Source organism: Sardina pilchardus, chromosome 15 (assembly GCF_963854185.1).
Source record: "Sardina pilchardus chromosome 15, fSarPil1.1, whole genome shotgun sequence".
Classification (NCBI taxonomy): Eukaryota; Metazoa; Chordata; class Actinopteri; order Clupeiformes; family Clupeidae; genus Sardina; species Sardina pilchardus.
The window spans coordinates 3,677,960-3,705,711 of record NC_085008.1 but is presented as its reverse complement, the minus strand read 5'-3'; the positions used below and the strand labels follow the sequence as shown (position 1 = coordinate 3,705,711).

The 27,752-nt window shown below is 40.1% G+C and overlaps 1 protein-coding gene across 1 annotated transcript in view; it reads left to right on the top strand.

The window, feature by feature from the left end:
- Positions 1–27,752, top strand: part of ptprc (protein tyrosine phosphatase receptor type C) — a 36,014-nt gene that overhangs the window by 1,148 nt on the left and 7,114 nt on the right. The window contains exons 3-24 of the mRNA XM_062555650.1: positions 3,937–3,969; positions 4,243–4,287; positions 4,499–4,570; positions 4,711–4,776; positions 5,374–5,436; positions 6,325–6,387; positions 6,501–6,527; positions 6,643–7,026; positions 7,117–7,296; positions 8,203–8,307; positions 8,508–8,630; positions 8,916–9,056; positions 9,324–9,461; positions 23,119–23,327; positions 23,424–23,487; positions 24,876–24,984; positions 25,341–25,378; positions 25,477–25,577; positions 25,743–25,833; positions 26,228–26,310; positions 27,426–27,462; positions 27,595–27,692. Coding sequence (XP_062411634.1) covers positions 3,937–3,969; positions 4,243–4,287; positions 4,499–4,570; positions 4,711–4,776; positions 5,374–5,436; positions 6,325–6,387; positions 6,501–6,527; positions 6,643–7,026; positions 7,117–7,296; positions 8,203–8,307; positions 8,508–8,630; positions 8,916–9,056; positions 9,324–9,461; positions 23,119–23,327; positions 23,424–23,487; positions 24,876–24,984; positions 25,341–25,378; positions 25,477–25,577; positions 25,743–25,833; positions 26,228–26,310; positions 27,426–27,462; positions 27,595–27,692 — 2,270 coding nt within the window. The remainder of the gene's footprint in view (positions 1–3,936; positions 3,970–4,242; positions 4,288–4,498; positions 4,571–4,710; positions 4,777–5,373; positions 5,437–6,324; positions 6,388–6,500; positions 6,528–6,642; positions 7,027–7,116; positions 7,297–8,202; positions 8,308–8,507; positions 8,631–8,915; positions 9,057–9,323; positions 9,462–23,118; positions 23,328–23,423; positions 23,488–24,875; positions 24,985–25,340; positions 25,379–25,476; positions 25,578–25,742; positions 25,834–26,227; positions 26,311–27,425; positions 27,463–27,594; positions 27,693–27,752) is intronic.

Here is a 27,752-nt window from a genome sequence, read left to right as displayed (position 1 = left end):
TTTCTTTTTCCTTGTCATTCTACTCCCTCCTGTTCTATTCAGCAGTGCTGGAGCATTTCCTGTCCACCTAGTAATGTGTTAATGGTTCAGTTTATGTCTCCTGTTATGAAGTTGATACATGTTTGCAACATGGTTGGGATCACTTCTCTGTGATTCACTGGGGAGCCCTAGACTAGTACTGTAGTTAGACAACTACAATGATCTGCTCAATAGTTTATTCCCTCTTTGGCCTAAGGGTAGAGGACTAAGGAGGACTGTACAGGCACTTGATACCCCCACCCCCATCTATTTCATGCTGTGCAAATGTGTGGTTGTAAGTGCTGCAGAGGCTGAGCATTTACCACTTCCTTGTTCCATTTTGAGATGTCTGCTCTTCCTGACAGCTACAGCTAGCTAAAATGGTGCTTCAAAAAGAGGACTTGAGCAAGTAGACTGTAAAGTTCAGATCAACAGAGTGATTAGACAAGCTCAAAAGACACTTCTCTCATTGTGTTACTATTGTGCCTGAAAGCATATCTGTACTCTCACCACATGTATTGCATGATTACCATGTGAGGTACATTTACCTGAGTACATGTAGTTGATGAGCTCTCTGTGTGTTTATTTAGAGAAATGGCAGAGTGAGAGAGGCCTACTGACTAAATACTACAGTATGCGCCAATTCAGAGCCATCCAGTGAGTGTGGCCTTGTTTTCAGCATGTTCTGTTGTTCCCCTCTTTTAAATTTGATGTTAATCAGTCATGAAGTCAAAAGAGTTAGAGCTGACCTGACCTGAAAGAATTGTATGTGCTAGATGCTCACCATAGCCTACATCCTACAATGATACATTTACCTCAGACTTTAAATCATCTATCCCACTTAATGCAAGTCTAGTGACACATTTAGCGCACTAGTTTGATTTTTTTTGGCGTTCCAATACTTATGACCCCTGTATTTTAAGGAAAACATTTATTTATTTACAATACCTTATTCATTCACAAAGAAAATGGATGTCCTTAAAAACAGGCGATGTGCACTACGAGATACATACTTTTTAACATCCTGTACGGGGCCACAATATATATATTTTTCCAATCAAGTTATCGGTTATCAAAAGTCTTGTCTGTTATTAATATCTAGGTCACATGACTTGGTTCAGGTTATCAGTCATTGTTTCGTCAGCCTGATCAGAAATCAAAATGGCCACCAGTGCTAGAGCACAGGCTGACTCTGGCTGTGTCTGAAACATCAGTACGCACGCTGGGCAGTGTGCATTTTCCGGAAGTTACGTCAGAATAGACTGTCCGAAAGTCAAGCGCTCTCACTAGTTGAATACTACGTTTGGCGTGATTTCCAAGCGTGCATCGATGCATCTTTTTTGCCCTCAGATATCCCATAATCCATTGCGCAGCGCAGGTCAACCTCCACACGTCATGCAAATCGTCAACACACCCCCCTCTCCGAGTCAGGTGACGCCAACTAGTTAGTGCTGTCCAAATGTAGGTAGGGACGCATACTGAGGAGCAAGCTAACTAAGACGCTACTGAAAAGAAGGTACTATCCAGCGTGCACGCTTGACTTCTGGACACAGCCCATGAGTATTTTCAATAAAACAACCATATTAACTCTTATAACTGATTGTAACTCTAGTCATATAGCGATGGAACAAATGCCCAAAAAATTTAGGTGACTGTGCCTTTATTGAGGAATACTTGGTCATATTTGTGAGCAGGCCAACTATCTTAACCAATATGCTGCCCCTTATTGGTCTGGAAAGCTTCCTAAAACTGTGAATTTCCCTAGTCATATACTCAACACAGCACTGTTGTATAGGCTATATGTTGCTGATATTTTGCAGATTTGGCAGATTAAAGTTACCCTGGAAATTCAGAGTTCTCGCGAGAGCACACTTTGAATTGTGTCTGCAACAGACTCTGGCAATGAGTAATGATGCACATTATTTTTGTACCTTAATAGAATAGAATATATACGTTTTTGATCCTGTGAGGGAAATTTGTTTCTCTGCATTTAACCCAATATTAGTGAACTAGTGAACAATATTAGTGAATTAGTGAACACACACAGCACATACACAGTGAGGTGAATCACACACTAACCCAGAGCAGTGAGCTGCCTGCCCAACCAGCGGCGCTCGGGGAGCAGGGAGGGGTTAGGTGCCTTGCTCAAGGGCACTTCAGCCGTGGTGGACTGGTCGGGGATCGAGCCGGCAACCCTCTGGTCACAAGCCCGAAGCCCTAACCAGTACCAATTGTTCCAATTGCTTGCAGTGAAATTTTCAAATGCAAGCTTGGTGCCGTCCCTCGAGTTGGGCCATTACATTATTCGTGGGCAGACCCTTAACCTTTCTAGATTGCCAGGGTCTGGCAGTACACAAATACTGACAAAGTAGATAAGATTTGTGATTTTGAGTCTTTATAGAGGAAATGTGGCGCATTGTGATCATCAGGTTTAAAAAAAAAAATCAGGTTAGAACTTCATAAAAAATTACAATATTAATTTTAAAAATAATATTTGTTAAATGGCCAAGAAAATAAAGCTTGTATCAGTAATGTTTATCAAATAAAACATTAAAATGTTTACCATTTTGAATTTTTTCGTACCTTAATAGGGCAACGTATCCTGGGAGATACAACTCATAAAATCCAAAATATACAAAATATGTATAAAAAAATGAGTATGGGAATGATTTCGTTAGGTGCGAAAGAGACAAATAATAACATAAAATGACTTTTTTTCAACTAACTGTGTTCCAATACTTTTAGAGGGCACTATATATACAGTATATACAGTATACTGTATATATATATGTACACATATACAGTAGTCAGAGGTGGGGGTGGGTGATAGAGTGTTTAATAACTCACCAGTCACCCTTTGTGTTCGTTAGTATGGAACATTATGGCATAGCATTTATTTATTTAATCATAAATAGCATGCGCATGTCATTATTGTTTTGCTCCTCTCACTGATAATACACATGAAAGTCGTCAAACATTTGTTTGAACTGCCTTTACAGCTAAATTAAACAAAAAAGCAAAAACAAGAAGCAAACCACAGCAAGTCTTGTAACATGCTTTATTCAGTCGGTAACACTGTACTATACTGTATCACTTACTTAACATGGCACAATTATTTAGAGGTAGCCACTATTATAGGATATTAAATGTACATTTTGTAAGATTGCTCCATGTATAATATCTTATTTTAAATGTCAACTTTTAGGTCTACTGAATATCCAACCTGAATGCTTCATGTAGGCTACATAATGGTCCTGACTATTATGACTTGGCCCATAGTCACATTTGACAGTGAACACTAATTCCTTTTTCTGAGAGGAGTAGGCTATGGGGTGGAGTACAGCATATGTATGAACATAACATGAGAAACACAAAAGACAAAACCAGAATGCCTCTGAAAAAGCAGAAGCATTAGGGAGAACAGAGAGAGAGAGAGGGAGAGAGAGAGAGAGAGAGAGAGAGAGAGAGAGAGAATGAGAGAGTGCTTCAGGAAGTTGTGGTAAATGAGCTCAAGTAACACTGTTCTTCTACACCCGGCGTTGCCATAGCGCCCAGGTTATGCCACTACACTGGTGGAAACCACTGTTAGCAACACCTTTTCCTCTCAAGCAGCATGTCGAGCTCATCCACCCAGCCTACACTCCAACCAGACACACAGCTTCATATGAAGGTGTCAGCGAGCACACACAACCTCCCTGTACCTCCTTAGGCCTGTGTTAATGTAAAGCAGACCCACAGACAGACATGTTGTATAGAGAGTGCATTTGGACTGTGCAGTATTTGCTTTTTATGTTGTGCAATTGAACATGTGGCCATAGAACGTCAATTTGAAGCTGCACGTATTGTTTCCATTGCATACAGTGTTTCCATTTTTAAAGAAATGTTAAACATATTCTCATTTTCATTTTAATCCCCCAGCAGCAGATCCTACAACAGCCAAACCTTCAACAGGTAATACTTGCCTCTGTGTAATTTCCAATGATTAGCAATGACTGGAAAGTAGATGATTCTGACTCCTCAGGTTATCTTATTCTTACATTCCAAATTTATGCATAGTCGTTTGAACAACCCAATCCCAGTCATGAATGAAGCCAGTACAGTTTAACAGTTTTGGGAACGAAAAAAGCATTAGCTATAGCTCAGTATCCACCCTGGTTCAGTTTCTCAGCACCATAACCTTTCCCCCTGCTTCTCTTTGCATGCACTTTCACCTCCCATGCACAGCTGGTCCAACAGCTTCCATTATTCCTACAGGCCCACCACCACCAGGTAATCATGGCACAATATTTTACATTTATCCTTTGAAGGGATCCTGTTTCAAAAGACCTATTTGGGTGGCCCTAAATCCTTTATTCTAAATGAATATTGAATCTGTGGAAATAGTAGAAATCATATGTAACATTGGTGGAATAGGCTGTTTTCCTGGTGAAAATGGCATGGTTCATTTAGGCTCACTTACGGTTTGTCATTTTCTTACCAGCAGACATCAGTTCCTCTCCCACACGCACCCCCACACCTCAACAGAGCACACAGAATGTAACAAATGTAACAGGTAAAAGCTGATTGTTGGTGTCGGCTACTCAATTTGCTTCCAGCAAGCTATGAGAGATTCATACTTTTTTTTCTTTGTAGAAATCACTTGATTCTCTAGTATAAATGCATTCATGCTTTATCTTTATTTTGAACAAACAGACACCACTCCCCCACTCACCTCCACACGTCAACAAAACACAACAAAACCAAATATCCCAAAAACAGGTAAAAGCTGAGTATTTTTTGCTAGTCACTCAATTTGCTGGCCAGCAAGGTGGTTAACTTTTTCTCTCCTCTCTTGTGTGTAAGGGAACTCGTTTTGCTGTTGTTTCATTCATTAATCAGCTTAAAATATATTAACTTATAATGTAGCTGTTTTGTGCAGTGTGAACTATGATAATCAATGTGTGTCATGGACTTACACTCTAAATACATTTGAATTAAGATATCAGCAATGAGGACATCTATTTTGCGGAATGAGACTGATGGTATAAATGTTCAACAAACTCTATTAGGCTACTAGTACAATTATGTTGTCCTTATTTTACCTCCATACTACTAATCTTGTACTAAACTTTGCTTGAATGCATTTCAGACCTTACTCCCACCAACACCCCTAGCACCAACAATTATGCATATGAGGTTTTTCTGAGAAAGATTTCTACTGTTACTGATTAGGACAGTCTATGTTTACACACTGAATGAAAAATGTAGTGATTCACAAGCATTCAACTCACTTATGTACAATGTAAAGCCAGTTTGTCTGTCAAGCACTAATGTTACCTCAGCGTTTTTAAACAACACTGCATGTTTTGGTTATAGACACTCAGACCTCCACTCAACTTGCCTCCACTCAAACCCCAACAATCCCAACAACAGTCAAAGGTTTGCTCTCACTTAATGGAAGCTTGCTCATTTGTTGTTCACTGTGATGCAAACTGATCATTTGTCAGGCATTTTACTAATGGCCTCATTCTTACACTGTAACTACATCTGAACTAAGACATCAGCGATGAGGACATCTATTTTGTGGAATGAGACTGATAGTACCATAATTGTTAAACAAACTATTACTAGTAATTATTTTATCCTTAGTTTACATCCATACTATGCTGGGTAAACCCTGCCTGATCTGCCAGCGATTTGGATTTCGCCCTGCGGCTCAGGCTGGATACCTGCACATCTATCTTTCCAGCTTCCTGTCCACATCTTCTGGGGCCAATCACAAACTAGCTTATCCAAAAGGCCCACCCGGATCGTTGGCCTGATTGATTTAAGGACTATCCAAAAGCGTACAGTCATTTGAACTAATCCCATTGATCATGCTTCTTGTGCAGTAGAAGTAAAGCACAGACTTCCCAGACTAATGTTCGATCTTAGAAGATTGAGCTTAGTATGGTGATAGCCAGACTACCTCCATACTATTGAACTAAACTTTGCTTGCATGCATTTCAGATCTTACACCCACCAACACTCCTAGCCCCAACAATGATACAAATTAATAAAGTAACATCACAGAAGACTTAAGATGAAGATTTGAAGATTTGAACCCTCAAAATATAAAGCACAAAAGGAAAAAACAGAAAGCCTCTGTGCATCTGAGTTTTTTCTAAGAAACTGTACTACTGATTAGGAGAATCTGTGTTTACACACTGAATGAAAAATGTAGTGAGTCATAAGCATTCAGTTAACTGATGTACAATGTAAAGCCAGTGTTTCAACCACTAACGTTACATCAACCTTTTTGAACAACATTGCACTTCTGGTTTATAGACACTCAGACCCCCACTCATCTTGCCTCCACTCAAGCCACAACAATCCCAACTACAATCGCAGGTTTGCTCTCACTTAATGGAGGCTTGCTTGTTTGTTTTTCACTGTGATGCACACTGATCATTTGTCAGACGTTTTATTAATGGCCCTGTTTTGCCCTTGTTTCTGTGTTTCAGTTGACTCAGTCCCACCATGTGATGACAGTAAGTGAGAGTGTCTCTGTAATTAGGAAATGATGAGAACCATGTAGAGCAATTATGCCTGTTGGCAAAGGTGCCTGAAATGAAGCAAAATCCATTTTTTCTCTGTGTTTTGCAGGATGGTTTAACATTGAGGAGAATAATGACAATGTGACAATAATCATCAAAATCAAAGAAAAAATCCCCAGTACTATTGCTCCCACTACTGCCGCAGCAAATGTTACAAATACCACTAATCCTGCTATTACCACTAGCCCTAGTGTCAATAGCAATGATGTTATAAGTAGCACCAGAGCTATGGAAAATATTAATGAGTACAAAATTGAATTAATTGATGTCTCATCTGCCTCGAACTTCACCGTTGATTCATTTATCATCAACAATACAAAACTGAATCCATGCACCACGTACCAAATAAATGTCTTCAACATCAACAAGAACAGCAGCACCATTTGTAGACTAAATGGTAACACAACAACCACTTTCAAAACCAGAAACTTATGTAAGTTCATAATGGAATCAGAAATATGCATGTTATACCTGTTAAATATACATGTTCCCTGTGTGATACGTATTGCCATTCATTTGATAGTCAAAGAGGATTTCAGCCCAAAATGGACCCAGCAAAAAGACACATCAGATCAACTTTGTTTTGAGATGCACAAGTGGAAGAGGAATGAAACGTGTTTCAAGGCGAACAGGACTTGTGAGCTGAGATCATTTAAGATAGGTCCGAATGATTGCCCTGTCAACATAACGGATTTCCCCCTTGGTATGGAGTTTTATATTGCTATTTCCATCTTTTATTAAAACATAGGTTTCCCTGTATTAATCAGGATAAATGTTACATTAGTCTTTGATATGACTAAGGGCGCTTTCACACCACTAATTCGATTATTTGGTCCGCTTCAGGCAGTGAAATTGTTATTATGTAGCATATAGGGCGCTTTCACACCACTAATTCGATTATTTGGTCCGCTTCAGGCAGTGAAATTGTTATTATGTAGCATATAGACTCCAGTGAGGTCCGCTTTCACACCAGAAAACGAACCAAAATTAGTCTGATTGATTTTTTTCTCAATGTTTATCTTCCGGTAGAAATCGGCGCCAATTTTGACTCACTATTTTGACCTACAGTCTATGGTTTGAACCCCAGTTCGCGTTCTCACCAGAGGGACAGCACCAGAGGTCTACTTTTGGTGCGGAGTCAAGCGGACCGAGACCTCCTCTTTTTGGAGGTCTCGGTCCACTTGTTTTGGTGCGCACCCGAGTGCGATTAATGCTTTCACACCAACGAAAACGAACCAAACTAAGAGGTTTTGGTACGAATGGACCGTTTGGTGCGCACCAAACGATGTTGGTGTGAAAGCACCCTAACAAACAAATTCTTAGCAGTCTAATGCCCTCCTATAAATTTCACTCTCTTATGGTCTGGAAATTCTGCCTGAGAGTCCAGAGTCCAAATAAAACCTGACTGAGCACTAGGCTTGCAGCACCAAGTCAAATCATAGCTTTGCACAATAGAATAAAGCATTGTTACTTTGAAATGTAAGATACAAGGGTTGGGCTGTGACTATATTACATGAGTGTGAAACTGTGAGTCAAAGCTAATCAATATTTACAGATAAATTAATGTAATATTTTAATATATTAAATTATATAATATATTCTTTTGCAGTTGGTCAGATTGAACTATTTTATGAGAATAAATACCCTATTGAGATTAAATGGCAAAACAAACCCATCAAATGTAATAATGAGACTTTGGATTTCAACTGTACAGGTGAGAATCCTTTTTCGTTTGTCTCATCTTTTGTCTCTAAGCCATGGAGTAATCCTCCTTAAAAATGATTAAGTGGAGATCTTGACTCCTAGGATTTGGCTTAATCCATGTCCAACTGGTATATGTCTATCATGTCATAAGTGTGTTTTATGGTAAGTGTGCATTGCAAATGATCTGAAAAAAAATATTTTATTTTGAAGGACAAAATGGTACATCATATCCAGTTGGCAAATTAGAGCCATTTGAACAGTACATCTGCACCGGAACTTACAACAAATCCAGTTTTTCTCTTCAGGGCAAAATACATGTGCATCTCAGATGTGGTAAGACCAGTCTTTCACATTCTATATGCATTCACACACTATTGACATATAAATAAGAATGACCAGCTGGTTTTGTTTGGACACAACTAAAACAGTGGAGAAAATCACTCATGTGAGGACATTCAAATGTTCTTCTCATGCATTTCTGTCTGTACACACAGTGCCCTTTATTATGTAATATAATTCACCATAGCACTGTTGCCATTCTTTGATCTGCTGAAGTGTAGAGATAAAGGCTACTTGAAGGATATATATCTGATTTGATACATTTTGTTTTCTTTGAAGGTGTAGAGCTTATAACAAAAAACAAAACTGAAGGCAACACATCACATACCCTCCTCAGTACAAGTAAAAGTGATAATTGCCCTGGCGTCACATTCACCATTCTTACCAAATGTGATCGTGGTGGTTCTAATGTTCCTGTTGGTGAGTGATACAATATCTTTATTCATTTTCCATTCCATTTTAAAACAAAAACAAAAAATGACATGTAGCTTGAGATCCAGAGGTGTTTAGTGTTAGATTACAGTTGATTGTGGATGTGAGTCTAATGCATTTAGTCTGAAATGAATTTAAACATACTTATTAAATTGTGATACAATGATAGAATAAAGAATAGATCTATTTACCAAATGTTAGTGAATAATAATGGTGGTTTTACTCAAGCTATGCTAAATTGTGTTTGTTTTTCAGCCTGCACAAGCCTACCCAATAGCCAGGAGTGTAATATAGCAGGTTTAACACCTTTTACTAACTATGGCTGTGACATTAACATGGAGTATGCTACATTTAAGAGAAAAGAGAGGAAAACATTCAAGACTAAACCTGGCAGTAAGTCTTTTTTAATTGATATTAAACACTTGCTGAAAATGTATGGAAAATAAGATATATGAATTCCCTATCCGTAATTAAATGGTGTATTGCATTATGTAAACTGAGGCAGATGTATAACCACATTTAGATATATTGCATGCCAACTCAATTAAAAATATTATGTGAAACTTTTTCTAAACCCTGGTTGGGGAAAGCAATTGATACAATAAAGCAGTTAAAAGCCTTAATCATGTCTACTGAGCAGTGGTAAACAGTGGTAAAGCAGGGTGTCTGGAGGAACCAACAAATAAATCATTAGGCCAGAGTTGAAGAGGGGCACAGGGGCATCGTCCCCCCTGACTTTTTTCTGGTAGCTCAACGCATGGCATCTCATCTGCATTGATTTCTTGTTTCCTTTGCAAGGGCACATCGCTGTTTTTTTTTTTGTTTGTTTGTTTTAAAAATCACTTTGAAGAGCAGCTTAAAAATGGTGTTTCATTTTTGTTTTCAATAAAAAAATTGTTTAAAAAATTATATAGCCGCAAGCGGCGATTGCTGGCCCGAGCACCTGTGGTGCATGACCAGTGACATTTCGGAAGCTAACAAAGCAACACGTGCGCTTGTCAAATTCATAACTGATGTGTGTGCTACTTGTATTTGCATGTTTTCTGCATTAGAAGCACTTAGGCCGTGTTCAGACATCAGACGAATCTGATTCAAATCTGATTCCTTCTCATATCCGATTTTTAGGGCTGACTGTTCACACTGCCTTTAGCAAGTGCCCAAATCGGATATGGCTCTGTTCAGACTGGGTCACATTAGTAACAGATCTGACAGGTTGCTGTAGCAACAAAAACAAACATTTCTGCCATCAGGAGGAAATACTTGCTAATTTGGTGTTATTAAAACATAGAACAATACAACTAGGTGAGTTCATTGAATGCATGTGTAACCAGTGCTTAATTTGAGCCGGAACAAGCCGGAACAAGATCCGGAACTTCCGACGTTGGATCTGGCAGCTATTCAAGGCTTAATTTGAGATCCGGAACCTCCGACATTGGATCCGGCAGCTATTAAATTAGATCCACCACCTCCATGACCATATCACAATGAAATAAAGCAAACAATAATTCAGTCATTCATTAAATAAAAGTTCGTTCGGACCTTTTGGCCGCGGTCAACACTGTCCCCATCTCAAGTGCAGAGTGAGCTGGGTTTTTCGCAGATTAACTTGATTTGCGCAGCAAATAGAGCATGTCTTTTCCCCTCTACCATCTCCTCACAACTCTTTATTGGCCTTGTCGGCCCACTGCTTAAGCTACCCGGTTCAATCCCATTCCCACGTGAAATCATGGATTGCCAAAGGACATATCTGCACGGGATCTGAGGAGTAGGGAAATAGAGGCAGGTGTCTATCTATGGATACTGTATGGGCTGTTTTGGACAAATAAGATGTGTAAGTAAAATGAAGTCTTAATTATTCTCTGCTGGTAGGCTACTCTCAATATATTGTAGTCTTTGTTTTATTTGTTAGCCTAATTATTGATTCATTGTGTTGCGTTAACGTGTTTGGAGAGTTAACGGGCGAACTTTGAGTGAGTATTGTGTGCTTGTTTGGAGTTCATCCTTTTACTCTGAGCGTTGTCCGTTGTGGTTAAAATAACCTTGGCTAGCTTACTGTCTTGCAGTGTTGGCGAAATAAAGCTTTAAACATGCGACTCTGCACTCTGTCTCCGCACTCGGTAACTGGTTTAATTGTAGGCTAGTGCATACAGAATCGTTGTGCGTCGTCGTCCCGCCGACCCTTTATTTATTTATTAATGTATTAATTTATTTATTTTTGAGTCGCCGGATCCACCCATCCTCTGCGTTCCGGCACCTCCCACTTTACAAATTAAGCACTGTGTGTAACCCCTAGGGGGGAGTGTTGAGTAAATTACAGGTCAAACCTAAATTTGGATATTAACCCCCAAGATGACCAGCAGACTTTCCAAATAAAGGGAAATAAAAAAATGGAGAGAGAGGGACTGGAGTAATATCAATATAAACAATGTTTATAAACAATGTTTATTGTATTTTTTAACATACACAATGAAACAGACAGTAGGCCTTCAGGGCAACAAATTCACAGACAGTTGAGGGCAATAAATAGCACAGCAAAAGTGTGTGGATGAATAGCACACGGTAAACTCCACAAATGACTCAGTAAGCAAACACTCTATAATATAGCACATCAGCCACACAGAAATTGGTAGAAATTACCCTCAGCTCATGGCCACAACAAGGTTATTGTCCCCCCCTTCCCAGAATATTGCACTGACCCAATGGCCTAAATAAATACACATACAATAGACATACAAACATTGAACAATAAGGATGGCCACTTAGGCAACAAGGTGGGCTCCCAACCCACACGCTCCCACACACACTCAAAACACAAAATAGTACTAAAATCGAAGCAGTGGCTAAGGCAGCGGATGATGGTTCTCCTGCAAGAAAAACATGGCCATAATGTCATAAAAATACAGAAATATCAGACTAAAGCTGTTTGTCATTGGCTATGAACAATGAACAGGGTGAGAAGCTAAAGTAGCATACATTACCAACCTGGAGAAACGCAGGCCGCCGTGCTGAGCCGGAAAACTATTGTGGTTTTCAACCGATCACGTAGTGGACCCGTGGGGTGTCCTACGAAGCTCGATTAGTGGCTTAGCGAGGTATGTTGCGCTCAAAACCAGGGTATGCTGTCATACGAAAGTGGATTTGTTTTAGCGTCGCTGTATCACCATGGTATGTTATGCTCGCAACCAAACCTGGTCGGGAGCGGGTTATGTGCTTAGTTATAGCTCAAATCGTGAACTATCACCGCCCTCTGACCAATTCTAACCAATCCATTATCTTGAAAAACGAAGTACTCACGTGTGCTAATCTGTCATAATTTGAACAGGTCCAGCCCCGCCTCTGCAAACATTTTGAATCTCGAAGGCGCTTTTAACTATGTTGCGCGTGCAAATATGTCACTACTATGGACATGCATGCCATACAATATCTGATGACAATCGACTTTTTGATGTTATAGGTTAGACACTAAAAAAGACCACCCTAGATTTCGCTACCTCATAAATGCGGAAGTAATCGTTTTTAAACCTAGGCTGTCTTGTGCGTCTCCACGTTTCCCGATTGGCCAAAATCACCCCAACCACAAGAACGCGCACAGATCTGAGCTGAAAGCCTAGTTTGACAAATTTATCACATACCTGCTGTCGTAGGATCACTTAACTTAATACCCGAGTTGAGGCTTTGTGCAGCCTCGATATGTCTAGATCAGGGGTCTTCAACCTTTTTCAGCCCAAGGACCCCTTGGCTGTGAGAGAGACTGAGCACGGACCCCCACACCTGGCACACCTCAAATCATGCCTATCATTTGAACCGTCAGTCATTAGTGCCTACATGCATGCACGTATGCGCACGCACACACACGAACACACACATTCTAAACATAAGTTATTATTAACAGGGGGGTAACTGCTTTATACAACTCGTTTCTGATAATTCTTTACATAGTGTACATAACTAAACTCGCCCTATAATAGAATGAATGTCACAAGGGTCAACTAAGGTAGATATGTAAGGGATAATCAACGACGCGCCGTGCGTTTCTAGGAAAATAATGCACGTTCGAAGTGTTAATAAGCTCCCGACGCCGCAGGCATTATTGCAGTGCATTATTTTCCTATAAACGCACGGCGCGTTGTTGATTATCCCGTTTATACCACTGATACTATCATTTTCGTTTATATTGCCGCTGTCTTAGATACAACGTTGCTGTGTTAATATTCAAGTGTGAGAAGCTCTTTAACCCTCTCTGGTGGTATAAATTCAGCTAAATTCAGGCAAAGCTTAATTTGCTCAACCTGATACAGACAGAGAGCCTCTTCATCTTGTGTAAATATAACTTGTCTTACACAAGGAAACACAAACACACAAGATTATCGTTATCGTTTCATTTTGATGGTATGACATCGCGGAGAACGTTGGATTAATGAATTCACGCAGAACGCCTTGACGTGCAAAGACCGCAGACTCTCATTTTAAAAAAAACAAAGCAAAACATCACACAGAACAAATAGGCTACCCCGCAAAGTTCAGGGTCCATCAGTCCCGACATTAAGCAAACGAATCAAACATTCAAAACGTAATTTATCTCCCAGAATGAAAAGAACGAGTTTGTTAATGGTCAGATGCCGCTGAAAACGAAGCTATTTAACTAAAACGCACGGGGGGGAAAGTGTTCCATTGGGTAACACAATGTTACAGGGATCACATTATCACAAGCATGATTCATGGGTAGCCTACAATGTGTTATTTAAAAACGAATATGAAGCGATGTTCATTGAACATTATGTTAACTTTGACAAATGTTATTTTTTGGAAGAGAAAAAAATGCTTCAGACGAAATATTTTCGCGGACCCCCTAGGGGTCGCGGACCCCCGGTTGAAGACCCATGGTCTAGATAACCTAGATTTGTCTAACTTGCTTCGTAGGACACCCCACCGCTTTTACGTTCACAGGCAAAACTACAATACAAAACAGTATCGAATCAGCATAAGCACACGCACAGTGGGGAATACTACGAATCTCGCTGAACATAACCAAGCTTTCTTAGGATAACCTGGATCGCTAAAAACGAAAGTCGCAATCAGAGTTGAGTGGTACTACGAAACTCACGGATGAATTTATCAAACTAGGCTTTCAGCTCAGATCTGTGCGCGTTCTCGTGGTTGGGGTGACTTTGACCAATCGGGAAACGTGGAGACGCACAAGACAGCCTCGGTTAACCATTGATTACTTCCGCATTTATGAGCGGCAGAGAAATCTAGGGTGGTCTTTTTTAGTGTCTAACCCATAACATTAAAAAATCGATGGTCATCATATATTGCATGGTATGCACGTCCATAGTAGTGACATATTTGCACGCGCAACATAGTTAAAAGCGCCTTCGAGATTCAAAATGTTTGCAGAGGCGGGGCTGAACCTGTTCGAAGTTTGACAGATTAGCACACGTGAGATAACTTCGTTTTTCAAGATAATGGATTGGTTAGAATTGGTCAGAGGGCGGTGATTTTTCACGATTTGAGCTATAACTAAGCACATAACCAGTGGGGTATACTACGAATCTCGATTAGTGGGTTAGCGAGGTATGTTGCGCTCAAAGCCAGGGTATGCTGTCATACGAAAGTGGATTTGTTCTAGCGTCGCTGTATCACCATGGTATCTTATGCTCGCAACCAAACCTGTGGGGTATACTACGAATCTCGCTGAACATAACCAAGCTTTCTTAGGATAACCTGGATTGCTAAAAACGAAAGTCACAATCAGAGTTGAGTGGTACTACGAAACTCACTCACGGATGAATTTATCAAACTAGGCTTTCAGCTCAGATCTGTGCGCGTTCTCGTGGTTGGGGTGACTTTGACCAATCGGGAAACGTGGAGATGCACAAGACCGCCTCGGTTTAAAAACGATTACTTCCGCATTTATGAGCGGTAGCGAAATCTAGGGTGGTCTTTTTTTGTGTCTAACCTATAACATCAAAAAATCGATGGTCATCGGATATTGTATGCTATACATGTCCATAAAAGTGACATATCTGCATGCGCAACATAGTTAAAGCGCCTTCGAGATTCAAAATGTTTGAAGAGGCGGAGCTGCTCAGTAGATGCGATGACAGAGTTCTCACACGTGAGATGACTTCGTTTTTCAAGATAATTGATTGTTCACTAGTCAGTAGGATGAGTCAGAGGGCGGTGATTTTTCACGATTTGAGCTATAACTAAGCACATAACCTGCTCCCGAACAGGTTTGGTTGCGAGCATAAGATACCATGGTGATACAGCGACGCTAAAACAAATCCACTTTCGTATGACAGCATACCCTGGCGTTGAGCGCAACATACCTCGCTAACCCACTAATCGAGATTCGTAGTATACCCCACGGGTCGGGAGCAGGTTATGTGCTTAGTTATTAACACGTAATAACGCGATTAGTTCGATTAACACATCACAAACTGTTCTTGAGTGTAGCCTAACTTGTGTCCTCAAAACAAAATCTGACAGCAGCTTTGGAGTTTTGGAAGTAGGCTGCAGGCAGCAGTTGGATAGGCTGCATAGGATCTAGGCAAGGTAAAAAAACAACGACCGAAATGTATTAACGTTATCCCGTTATTTTGAAAGCTAAATGTTGACAGGTATGGGCTAGGGGTCGAGGAGTGTGGCGATGACATCATCGAAATGCAGGTATATGCGTCTTCCCCCGTCCAAACGAACGCTAGAGGGATGCGTATTTGAACTTATGCACTCTGGGACCCGGTTTCAGATTCGTTTTAGGGCTATGCGTTTGCAGTATTCGTTTGGACGAACGGCCTAAACGAAGCAAAACAGCTGCGTTTCACCCAAAACTCGTCTCCGTCTGGACAAGGCCTAAGATACCATGGTGATACAGCGACGCTAAAACAAATCCACTTTCGTATGACAGCATAGCCTGGCTTTGAGCGCAACATACCTCGCTAACCCACTAATCGAGATTCGTAGTATACCCCACTGGACAAGCACTCCGCAATAAACAAACAAACACGAGGGAGAAAGGAAGCCATGAACTTACATTCACTGCACATCAAACACGCAATTGACTCGTAACGACCACACTCTATATAGGTGACCACTGTAAACAAAATGCAAAGTGCTGAAAGGTTGCGCATACGTAAAAGCATGCAGGGAACTTACGTTTTCGTTGGAACACACAGGCTCACAGCCAGAGAGTTTGTCAGGCGAAAGTTGGACACAAACACACACACCAGTGAAGGATTACAGGCACCAAGGGTTCACTCGCACAACAAAGAGCTCCTGTGTACAGCCAAGTAACGAAAGGCCAGAGATGGGGGACTCGAGTCTAGTGACTTGACTCGAGTCAGACTTAAGTCGCCAGATTGAGGACTTGTGACTTGCTTGATCAACAGTGAGAAAAGACTTGACTTGACTTGGACTTGCTACTCATGACTTGAGACTTGACTTAGACTTGCATGCAATGACTCGACAAGTCATTGCTGTCTTGGTTAATTGGTGAATAATAATAATAAAAACTATTTTCGATCGGATATTTCCTGTTGCATGTGGGCGAACCTGGCAACCTCTCTACTAGGTGCTAGGTGACGCGCCCGCCATCTACAGTAGAGCGGTCGGGGTTTAAAATGTGGAAGCTGTTCCCAAAATAATAACATTTGGATTTAAAGACTATTCAACTCAACAGAAGAAACGATTCGCCGAGTGCAAGGTGTGCAGCGCAAAAATATCCGACACATCCAGCACCACGTCAAATTTGATCCGCCATTTCCGACTAGGCTACACAAGAAAAGTAAGAAATGTCTCTAGCTAATTTCACATTATTTTTTAATCTAACGTTAGCTGGCAGCTAACATCCCATCTCCATCAGTCAAACGTGACAAGAGCCTACTATTTGCATCACATTAAGTTTGATCATGTTGACTTAGTTTCACATTGATCCCGCCTATCAATTTGACTGAAATACGGTAGCCTATCTGAAAATCACTCAGAGTGCGCAAACCTCCTCCAAGCGAACACATCACCTCCTCTTGCATCCATCCATAACTTTTTGAGTTATCTTGCGAACAAACAAACATATACAGACAAACCAACAAACCCCGATAAAAACATAACCTCATTGGTGGAGATAAAAACTTCGAAACGGTCTTTGTCCCGACGCACATAATTGTTGACATTCTCGATAATGTCGAGGGGAAGCTGAGACAAATCATGCATGACTGCAAGTAGGCTAGGCCTAGGCTATTTCTTTGCGTTGGATGAGAGTAGGCTACAGATGTGATGGATGTTACATCACATCTGTACTCTCATCATGGACGTTAGGAAATGTCTATACATTCCTAAAAATGGAGTGGGAGCATACAGTAAATGCATTGAATATGAGGCTATGCTGCACTAACTGGTTTTCAGTTTTGTGCTATCATTGAATGATGATTTATGTGAGCCCTTTGCACTAAAATTAATAATTTTCACTCATGTGGCTGTGAAATACTTGTATTTGTCGTTAGGGAATGTATAGGCCTATTAAAAATGCATGTGAGCATGTCACAAATGAAATGTATATACAGTATGTATTATACATTTAATTCTTATTCAGAATTATTTTGTAGCTTCTCTCATGTCTGATGTGCGAAAGTGTGCAGCCACATTTGGCCCTCTGATGGTGATGATAAAAAATTGTGGCCCTCTTAGTCATGAAAGTTGCCCATCCCTGGTCTACCACATCAATGTAGCTGTTAGTTTGTTAGCGCTAGCTGCTTTTATTTTTGTTAAATCATAAAGTATAACAGCCAAACAACATGCACAAACCCTATTACTGTAAATGTATGTACGTATATGAGAGATGTATGACATAAATGAGAAATGGGCCACTTTCAAGAGTAAATCGTAGTATATAACATAGAAGTGTCTGCATTTCATTTCCGTATGGTATTTATTAATGGAATATTATTCAATGAAAACATGAGCTGCTGTTCCCATGATAAACTACCGTGTTGAGTACTCTGTCTGGTAATTTGGTACATCAGGCCCTGTAGTCGTTCCTAGTAATTCTGATCCTGCTGGTCCTAGTGAGCATTTATAATTATATTTTAGCCTTATATCCCCTTCTTCTATTTGTTAGCCCTTTTGTGCAAAGGAGGGCTACATAAAACTTAGGCTGCCGTCTCTTCAAGTTTTAAGACGGTTGTCTTCCAGCTTATCATATGACTTGACTTGTGACTTGCTTGACCTAAGCTATGACTTGACTTGACTTGACTCGACCTAAGCTATGACTTGACTTGACTTGACTCGACCCTCACAAAAACGACTTGGGACTTGCTTGAGACTTGAAGGTTAAGACTTGAGACTTACTTGAGACTTGCATATGTGTGACTAAAGGCTGGCTTACATTGCACGATTTTGGTCTGTTTTAACAGTCGGCGACTACATTTCCAAAATCGGGCGGAAATCTTGGAAGTTGTACTAGAATCTCGGCGCGCTCCCGTCATCTAAATCGTTTAGTGTAAGGTGCCAATCTTAGCGGTTTTAAGTCCGTCGGAGGCAGTCTTTTTCTAGTTTTGCCGTTACGACAATATCAAACATGTTTGATATTATCGGAAGTCTTTTCAGTCGTGGCTCATGCAAATAGTGACGTGACCATTAAAAACCAATAGTAACCTTGCGCGAACATGAAACAGGAAGGGGCAAAATAGACGACAGCTGTAGCCTTTATGATTATTTGTTATTTCATTTCTTATAATTTATTAGTCGGCTGTTCTACGTGACAGAACAACTCTATATCTGTTAGTGATGTCACACATGAAACAATGCTGCAGAAACGCGAAAAAATGACTATGATATGAGTGGGCTATCATGTGAGTTCCTGTTAATGATGACGTGTAGCCTATTGCAGGATGGAAATAATTTGAAGGAATCTAGCAGCAGTCTTGTAAATAGTGACCCACAGTCTTTGCAAAATCCTAATCTGAGACTGGCCTGTGACTAGACTGTGACTAAAACTCAATGAATTGTCTTTAGATGTGAGAGGGTCTGAGACTGTAGTCTTTCAAAAATCTTTTCCAAATCTTTGCAAAGTCTGTCAATGTAAGGTAGGCTTTACTCCCATCTCTGCGAAAGGCACTAATCAGACACCGCAAGACGCGGCTATATTTAACAGGGCAGCGCCAAGTGGCACCCACCTGATCCAATCAAGGTGCAATTCCAATCGCATACGTCCTACCCACTACACATGCATACGTGTGCGCATTTGCGCGACAGAAACCGAAACTAATCAGTGGCAAGCTCCGCTTCAAACTGTTGGAAGGCTATTTAATTATTTAACGCCATTTAATAGAACAATGTGGATTCTTGCTTCCATTAACTTCCATGAAACAGAGCAGAGACTGTATAATGCTATATTTAACATTGAGTAGCCTATTGTTAAGTCACGTTTAATATAACATGGTCAAAAGACATAGCCGTAACGTTGCTCCACAACTCGAAATAGGTGGGCGGTCACGCACGTAAAATCACGTCACGGACAGTCAAATCCGATCTGCGTGTTGGGAGCTGTTCAGACTGAGACGCATCTGTCCATATCTGATACGAATGTGATATGAAACTACCTCCTGTTTGCAACCGTTTTGCAAAAATCGGATTTCATGTGACATGTCACTGTTCAGACTTCAAAAGTGACATCCGATACAAATCTGAATGGGCTAAAAATCGGATTTTGGCTGACAGTCTGAACGCAGCCTTAGGCTTAGTTCACACTGGCAGTCGAAATCTGATTTTTTGCTTATCTGGATTGTATCTAGCTTGAATTTTGGGTAATCTGAACGGCACAAAACCGCATTAAATGCAATTTTTTCAATGCTGATTCGCACCACATACGGAGGTGGTTTCAATATCACTTACTATCGGATAAGACTCAATCTGAAGAGTCGAACCACTTGAATAAGATTTCAACGTGCCCCTTTCGCCATTTGCACTGCGACAAACAATTGCAACGTAATTCTGAGTGACGGAATTGATTGATTGATTGATTGATTCAGCGCGTGCGCCAGGGCTACCAGCAAAACAAAAACCAACGTCAGACTCAAGTCATCATTTTATGGTGAAACATGGAAAACTGTAACATTAAGGGTGATGAGGTATTTGCGCCGCGGCTACGCATAATAAGTTGGAAAATATCAAAAATAAATCCACTTTCATCCATGACGACTTGGTTGTGTACAGCTCTACCTAATGAATCGAATCTGAGCATTGCACACCAAGATCGGATGTGATCACTTGCAATATGCAATGAGAACAGTCAGTCAGAAAGATCAGGTTCTGATCGGATATGCAAGACATCCGATTTCGACTGCCAGTGTGAACTAAGCCTTTCTCACCTCTTGTCAGGTGAGATGTTTTACATTGATGGCAGTCACCAGGTGGCATTACACCACAAACAGGGTACAATGATATGCTTCCAAGCCATTTGTTTATGACATATATTTTGTAATATACAGTGCAATGCAGATAACAGCTGGTAGTTATCCAAAAAATCTGCCTCCAGCCTACCTGCTTGGGGGAACGGGGGGCAATACCAGACATGTGAATTAGGCATGTCAGATTCAGTCTTATCATAGTATCTAATATTTGAGAAAGTTTCAGACCAGTTAACCAAGGTGTTGTCAATGTCTGTCACATTTCCTATTTGGTCAGCTGGTGGCACTAGACCAGGTTAGCAGTTTGGGCATATGGATATCATTGTGTTTTTGTGTTTCATGTAATATTTGTGTGTGACTATGTGTTTCATTGTATATCTATATCTATGTCTTTACTTTTTACTTTGCATCACACTGTCATTCTTGACCAACTCATTACAATTCTGGCCATTCATTTTCAGGAAGGGAGAGAGAGAATGGGGGAGGGGGTAGGAGAGAGACATGGGAGATGGTGAGGGTGTGTGTGTGTGTGGCAAGAGAATGAGGGGGGAGGAGAGAGGCATGGGGCTGAGAGAGAGAGGGAGGCAAATGGAGGGTTAGTGGCCGCACCTCGGTGTTCGGGCCCTAAAAAAAACAGCTGTAGGAGATATCCAGTTTGTCCCATTGTAAAGGTGCCAACATGGCACATCACATTTTCTCCTCTGGGGGCCATTTCCTTATGATCTCTCACCACGCATTCCACTGCATTTTGTAGCCTACTTGAAAAACCCTTTGGAAGACCCTTTGGTCATGAAGGGGCAGCATAGGGGCAATTCAATGCCATCCCTTTCCATCACAAGGAGACCCGTTTGGAATGCATGGAACGTTTACAGTGGGCAGAATAAGTATTTGAACTCATGCTGAGTTGACTAAGTACGGGATAATGGACGACACGCCGTGCGGTTATTCAAAGTTAATGCACGTCCTAGACGGTGATACGGCCCGACGCAAAGCGGAGGGACGTTCCGTCTAGAAAAGTAGAAAAGTTCTAATCTCCCGTTGTCAAGCTGGCACATCACAGGATTCTGATGAACGTTAACTTTGAAAGATTGCTATTTTTCTTAGCCTAGCCTACTGCCACCTAACTAGCTAAATGACACCTCTGTCATATGCTAAACGTTACTATGATCTGAACGTCTGTATGTTACAGCTTCTATGTAACGTGACAGTGCATTTAAACTTCACAACGAGTTTGGCGAATTAATATTCAAGTGTGATACGGTCAAAAACAATGGAACTACTTCATAGCCGTGCGTAAAGTTAATGCACACCCTTATAGAACGCAGGACAATGGGGAACTCAACCGAGCAGTGGAATAAAAAGAAGGATGTACAATTATCTGTTGGAAATGTATCTTAATGCCTTAAAAATGATTAAAATCCAACCTTTGAAGCAACACTAAAGAGTTTTTCGTACCTTGAAATAATGTTTCCAAAATCATTTCAACGGTTCATCATCTCGTAACAGGGTGAACAGCACTTCTGCTTTCACTTTGCAGCCCTTTATTGGCGATAACCGCACTAACTTTATGAGGTGGGGTAGTGTATCTGTAGTTCGATGAAATGAGACATCAGAAACTACAAATTTGACTTGCTTCGATGTCGCAATACATCATACTTTCATAAGATCATGTAACATATTCTACCTTGTCTGTTATTTGCTGGATAAGCAAATCGCGTGTGCGACAGAGGAAAAGTGCTTTAGTGTTGCTTTAAGGACACCAATTTTCTTTGTGAATGAAGGATGTCATAAATAAATAGATGTTCTTCCTTAAAGTAGTGTGTTTTTTTTAGTTTGCCTATTAGTGGGTTTGATGCTCATTGAGTTCAATGCAAATCAAACCAGCTAATAGGCTACCTGATAGAAGAAACAATCTCTAGGTATGGTGAATGGTGATGATGTGGGGCTATTTTAATTCCAAAGGCCAAGGGAACTTCATCAGGATGCATAGTATCCTACATCCATGAACTAAGTGGCCTTTAAAATTGCCTGACTCTATGGGAATTTAACATAGGATAAAATACTGATGCCCCCTATACTTTAAGGAAGAACATTTATTTACGATACATTCTTCATTCACAAAGAAAATTGGTGTCCTTAAAGATAGCATATTCCTCTTCAAATTCTTATTATCCACACTGTATGTCATTAAAGGGTGCCTGATAGGGCACTGGATCACATTTTCTCCTCAAGAGGGGCGCTCTTCAAGACACTTTATATAATTGTATTCCTCTAGACTCTCTAGCATGTCTTTTTCTGTTGGGATGATTTGTCTCTAGAGTCAGCATTGCTGTGTGTGTGTTGTGGATTCAATTGAGCAATATTTGGTTTGAACGGCTTGATCCAGAGTTGTGTGAGTCAGAACCACCCTGGTTCCCATTCCATAAACTGATATCAGGCTATGCTTGTGAGTGAGTGCAATCTGTTTGAACTTTGAACTTTCCAGTTGGATGTTCTGAGCCAGAATAACAACCTATCTAGATGTGTAGTTTATATGGGAAATAATAGAACAATTTATTTTATAAAATATTATTATTGAATAAAATAACAATAAGTCAAATACATGTAGAGTTCAGTCTATGAAATGCTTGTTGTTGTTTTTATAGACCCTACCAAACCAGGGGTACCCACAATAAAAGTTCCGTCAAATAATGGGTTACTTGTAACATGTGGCTCCATCAACCAGTGGTTTGGTACCACTGGAAGTTACAATGCAACATTACTTTCTGGGGGAATCAGAATTAAGACAACAAATAGCAGTAAATGCTCTTTTAAGTTTGAAGACCTCAGCTACTCAACAGAATACATAGTGGAGGTATGTATGCCACTACATATATTTTCATGAAAAGTTCAATGTAGCTGACTTGGAAAACACATAGGCCTATATCCTGCTGTCTCTATCTCTATACAGGTTAGATCAGTGAATGGTGAAGGGTTGGTGTCAGATCCAAGTTCAAAAACAGCATCCACATCATGTAAGTACAACACCAAATCAGAAAAGGTTAGGACATCATGTACAATGCAAATAAAAACAAAATGTGATTATACCAATCTTGTAAAACTATAGCTGCAAAAAGGACAAGCAACTCATCAAATGTTGAAAATGAAGCTACTGAACAGTATGGGTATTCTTAATCATGTTTTACATACCATTATGCACCTAATTTGACAAGTGTGGACTGCAGACAGGCCATTTTAGCACCTAGACTCTTCCTCTTCTTTTTGATAAATACTGTTTAAATATTTACATAATCATTTTGGTATTGCTTTTCTGAAATATTCAAGGTCTTCCCTGAAAAAGGTATTGACTCAGTGACAGTATGCTTCTCAAATCCTGTACACATCATTCAGAATTGTGCCTAGCCAGATGTGCAAAATGCCCATGCTGTAGGCACAAATGCACCTCTACACAATCAAAGATGCTGGGGTTTTAACTGAGCACAATAAGTTGGATAAGCTTGGATAAGTCCTCTCCTCTTCAGCTAGAGAGGGGGTCCATTGTTTCAATGATGTACAGGACCTTTTTCCACTTTACCCAGATCAGACCCAGATAAAATGGTGATAGTTCTGTATCATGTCTAAATACTTTTTCTTTCGTATGGTAAGGTTTACATAACATCTGTGAATTGGGAGCTCACCATTTTCTTGATCCCACAATGGTTTTCTTTAGAGAAACAGATTTGATCTACATTAAAAGACCTTGGTCATCCAATATTTATTTTCAGTTCTGTCCCTTGATGAAATTTCCAAATACCTTGCAATTTTGGATAAGAAACATTATAATTCTATTGTTTCATAACTTGTCTACACAGATGAATAGCTCCACATATTTACTTCTCTGTGACTCTGTGATGCTAACTTTTACACATAATCATGCTGCCAGTTACCCTAGTTATAGTAGTTGTGAAATGTTTCTCCTTTTGTTTTCCTTCCCCTGTCCCAACCTTTTTTTTAAACATGTTGCTGTTATGAAATTCAAAATTAATATAATCTTTTCCATGAAATAATCAAATTAGTCATTTTCAACATTTGCCTGTGGCTTTTTTGCAGATAAATGTGACTTTACAGATTATATACGACATTTGCAGACTATTACTGTGCATTTTACACAACGTCCCAACTTTATACTACTTACTATATTCATTGTAATATGCAAACAAGTACACACAAATACAGTAAAACGCTTTTAAGTACTAACTATACTGTTTTTTTCCATTGTGAAGCATAAACTCTTTGTTTTAATTTATTTTGAATTAATTAAATGAATGAATTGTATTGAGACCCACTTGTTTTGGCTCACTGCAATTGTGTATTGTTACCAATTATTGTAACCATATGAAGTAAATTGCAAATTTATTTGCAGATAATGACAAAGCTGTCATTGGAATCTTGGCCTTTCTCATAATCCTGACTTCCATCGCTCTCCTATTTGTTCTGTATAAAATTTACATTCTCCAGAGAAAGAAGGATAAGTGAGTATTTGCTAAGATATCTTGCAATGTATTCCTTTGTATTTGCTCACACAATGTGCTCATTGTGTCCTCAAAGCATAATAGTAGTAATACAAATAATAATGATCATAATAATAATAATCATCACAATCATCACAATCATAATCATAATCATACATACTAATACATAATGCTGCACTATCTATTACACCTTTTTCAAACTCCTTGTCTCTTTAGAATGAGTTAGACACATATATGATAACAAACAAACACATAGCAATCAAACAAGGTAAGGAAAAAACAAGAAGTGTGGTAAAATTATGCAGTGGGGAAAAATGTTCATGAAACAGAAATCGTGTTCTTCCTGTTTACCCTAGCCGTGACCACTCTGACGAAGTAATCCCACTTTCAGCAAGTAAGTGAATCTTTTTGTGTGTGAAAGTCAAAGAGGCAAAGAGTGATTCACAATCCATTCATTTGTACTTATGATCTTACAATGTCATACCTACACAGACCCCTTAATGACAGTGGAACCCATCGCTGCTGACTGCCTCCTAGATGTCTACAAGAAAAAGATCGCCGATGAGGGCCGCCTCTTCTTGGCAGAATTTCAGGTGCATACCTTATAGTTCTACTGATGCATTCATGCACTATTATTTGCATGGGTGGTTGATTGATTGATTGATTGATTGATTTATTGATTGATTGATTGATTGATTGATTGATTGATTGATTGGTTGGTTGGTTTAATCACTGCTTGATTGCCTTTCTGCCTGTAGAGCATTCCAAGGATTTTCAGCAATTACACTGTTAAAGAAGCCAAGAATCCCGAAAATCAAACAAAGAACCGTTATGTTGACATCCTTCCTTGTAAGTATGTTTTTGTTATCAAGGAACTTTAAGAAGAATCCGCACACTTCAGGTAAGTGCAAAAAAATTGCTTTACTGAGCAAGCTTTCGGTCGCTAGACCTTCATCAGGCAGCAACCAAAAGCTTGCTCAGTAATGCAATTAGCGACCGAAAGCTTGCTCAGTAAAGCAGTTTTTTGCACAAAGACCTGAAGTGTGCGGATTCTTCCTAAAATTCCACAAGTTTATACTAGATCCTGCACCTCACACGGATGAGCAGTGATCTTTTACTTTTTTGTTATCAAGGAATAAAATAATAAATTTGACGTGCAATTTTAAGCAAATAGATAGAAACATTTTTGTTTAGTCAGTGTTTATTATACTTTAATACGTGCATTATACTGTCCATTTTGCAGATGACTACAACCGAGTTCAACTGTCAGCTTCTGGTGGTGGGGGAGAAGCTTGTGCGGACTACATCAATGCCAGCTTCATTGAGGTGAGAACAGCTCACTTTCAAATCAGCATTCTGCTTCTTTTACAGTATAATCCTATGCTCTCCAGACATGTTATTGATTATGGCTGCATTTCCCAGATTCGTTAAGAAGCTCTTAAAGGAATAATTTGGTATTTTACTCATTAAGCCCGTTATCTGTATTGCCTAGCATGTAAACGAGTGTTTGACACGAAAATCTCGACGATTGAGCCTGTTTGTGGAATTTGTCAGCTTTAGAATGGAGCAGGGGAGTCACTAGGAATTAAGGTTTACTGGGGCACTGTTTGTGTACATGTTTACTGGGGCACTGCGTCGTTTGTGTACATGTAAGATTTTTTTTTTACTGGGGCACAACTTATTTTTACAGGGGCACATGCCCCAGTAAAACATGCCTAGTGACGCCCCTGGAATGGAGCTCTGTATGGCTTAACATTGCTCGCTTTGTGCATGGTCTACTCTGTCCTTAAAACACCCTTAAAGGTTTGTCTTTAAAAAATGTGCAGCTCACCAAGTGGTTACTGGTCTTCAACGATCTTCTATGGCAGTGAAATTCAAATTATGTTGCGTTATATTAGCTCACACGGTTGTGAGGTATCTGAAAAAGTACTTCCGGGATTTCGTAAATCCCTGATAAAAGATGACAGAAGCTGTATTTCGCTGCTAAACTTGCTATAGAAGATCGTTGAAGACCAGTAATCACTCGGTGAGCTGCACATTTTTAAAAAACCAACGTGTAGGGGTGTTTTAAGGACAGAATAGACCATGCACAAAGCGAGCAATGTTAAGCCATACAGAGCGCCATTCTAAAGCTGCCAAATTCCACAAACAGGCTCAATTGTCAAAATTTCGGTGTCAAACACTTGTTTTCATGGTAGGCAATACAGAAAACGGGCTTAAAGTGTAAAATACCGAACTATTCCTTTAAGTGCTAAGATCTTCTTAGAAGCGCTCTAAGAACGTTCTAAGAACGCTCCTAAGAAGATCTTCTAAAGCTTCTTAATGAATCTGGGAAATGCGGCCTATGATGGTTTATTCAGCCTACCTTCATGTTATGGACTCCAGGCCATCTGTGCATGGGTGAAATCTCTGAGTGTTTGTCTCTCTTTCTCTCTCTGCAGGGGTTCAAGGAACAGAAGAAGTACATTGCAGCCCAAGGTGAGGCTGTGTGAGGTTTTTACTGTGAGTGCGGGTCACTCCTGGTCCCACTGGTCTGGTGTCTGTGGTGGGGTTGTGTGTCTGCTGTACAGGGGGAGTCTTTGTGTGGTGTAATGAGATGTCTGTGCACAGGGCCCAAGGAGGAGACCATGCTGGATTTCTGGAGAATGATCTGGGAGCAGAAGTCTTCCATTATTGTCATGGTGACTCGTTGTGAGGAAGGGAACAGGGTAAGTGTCTTGGCTTGAATCGACCATGATAACATTGGTTTGATGAGTACTTTCACATGT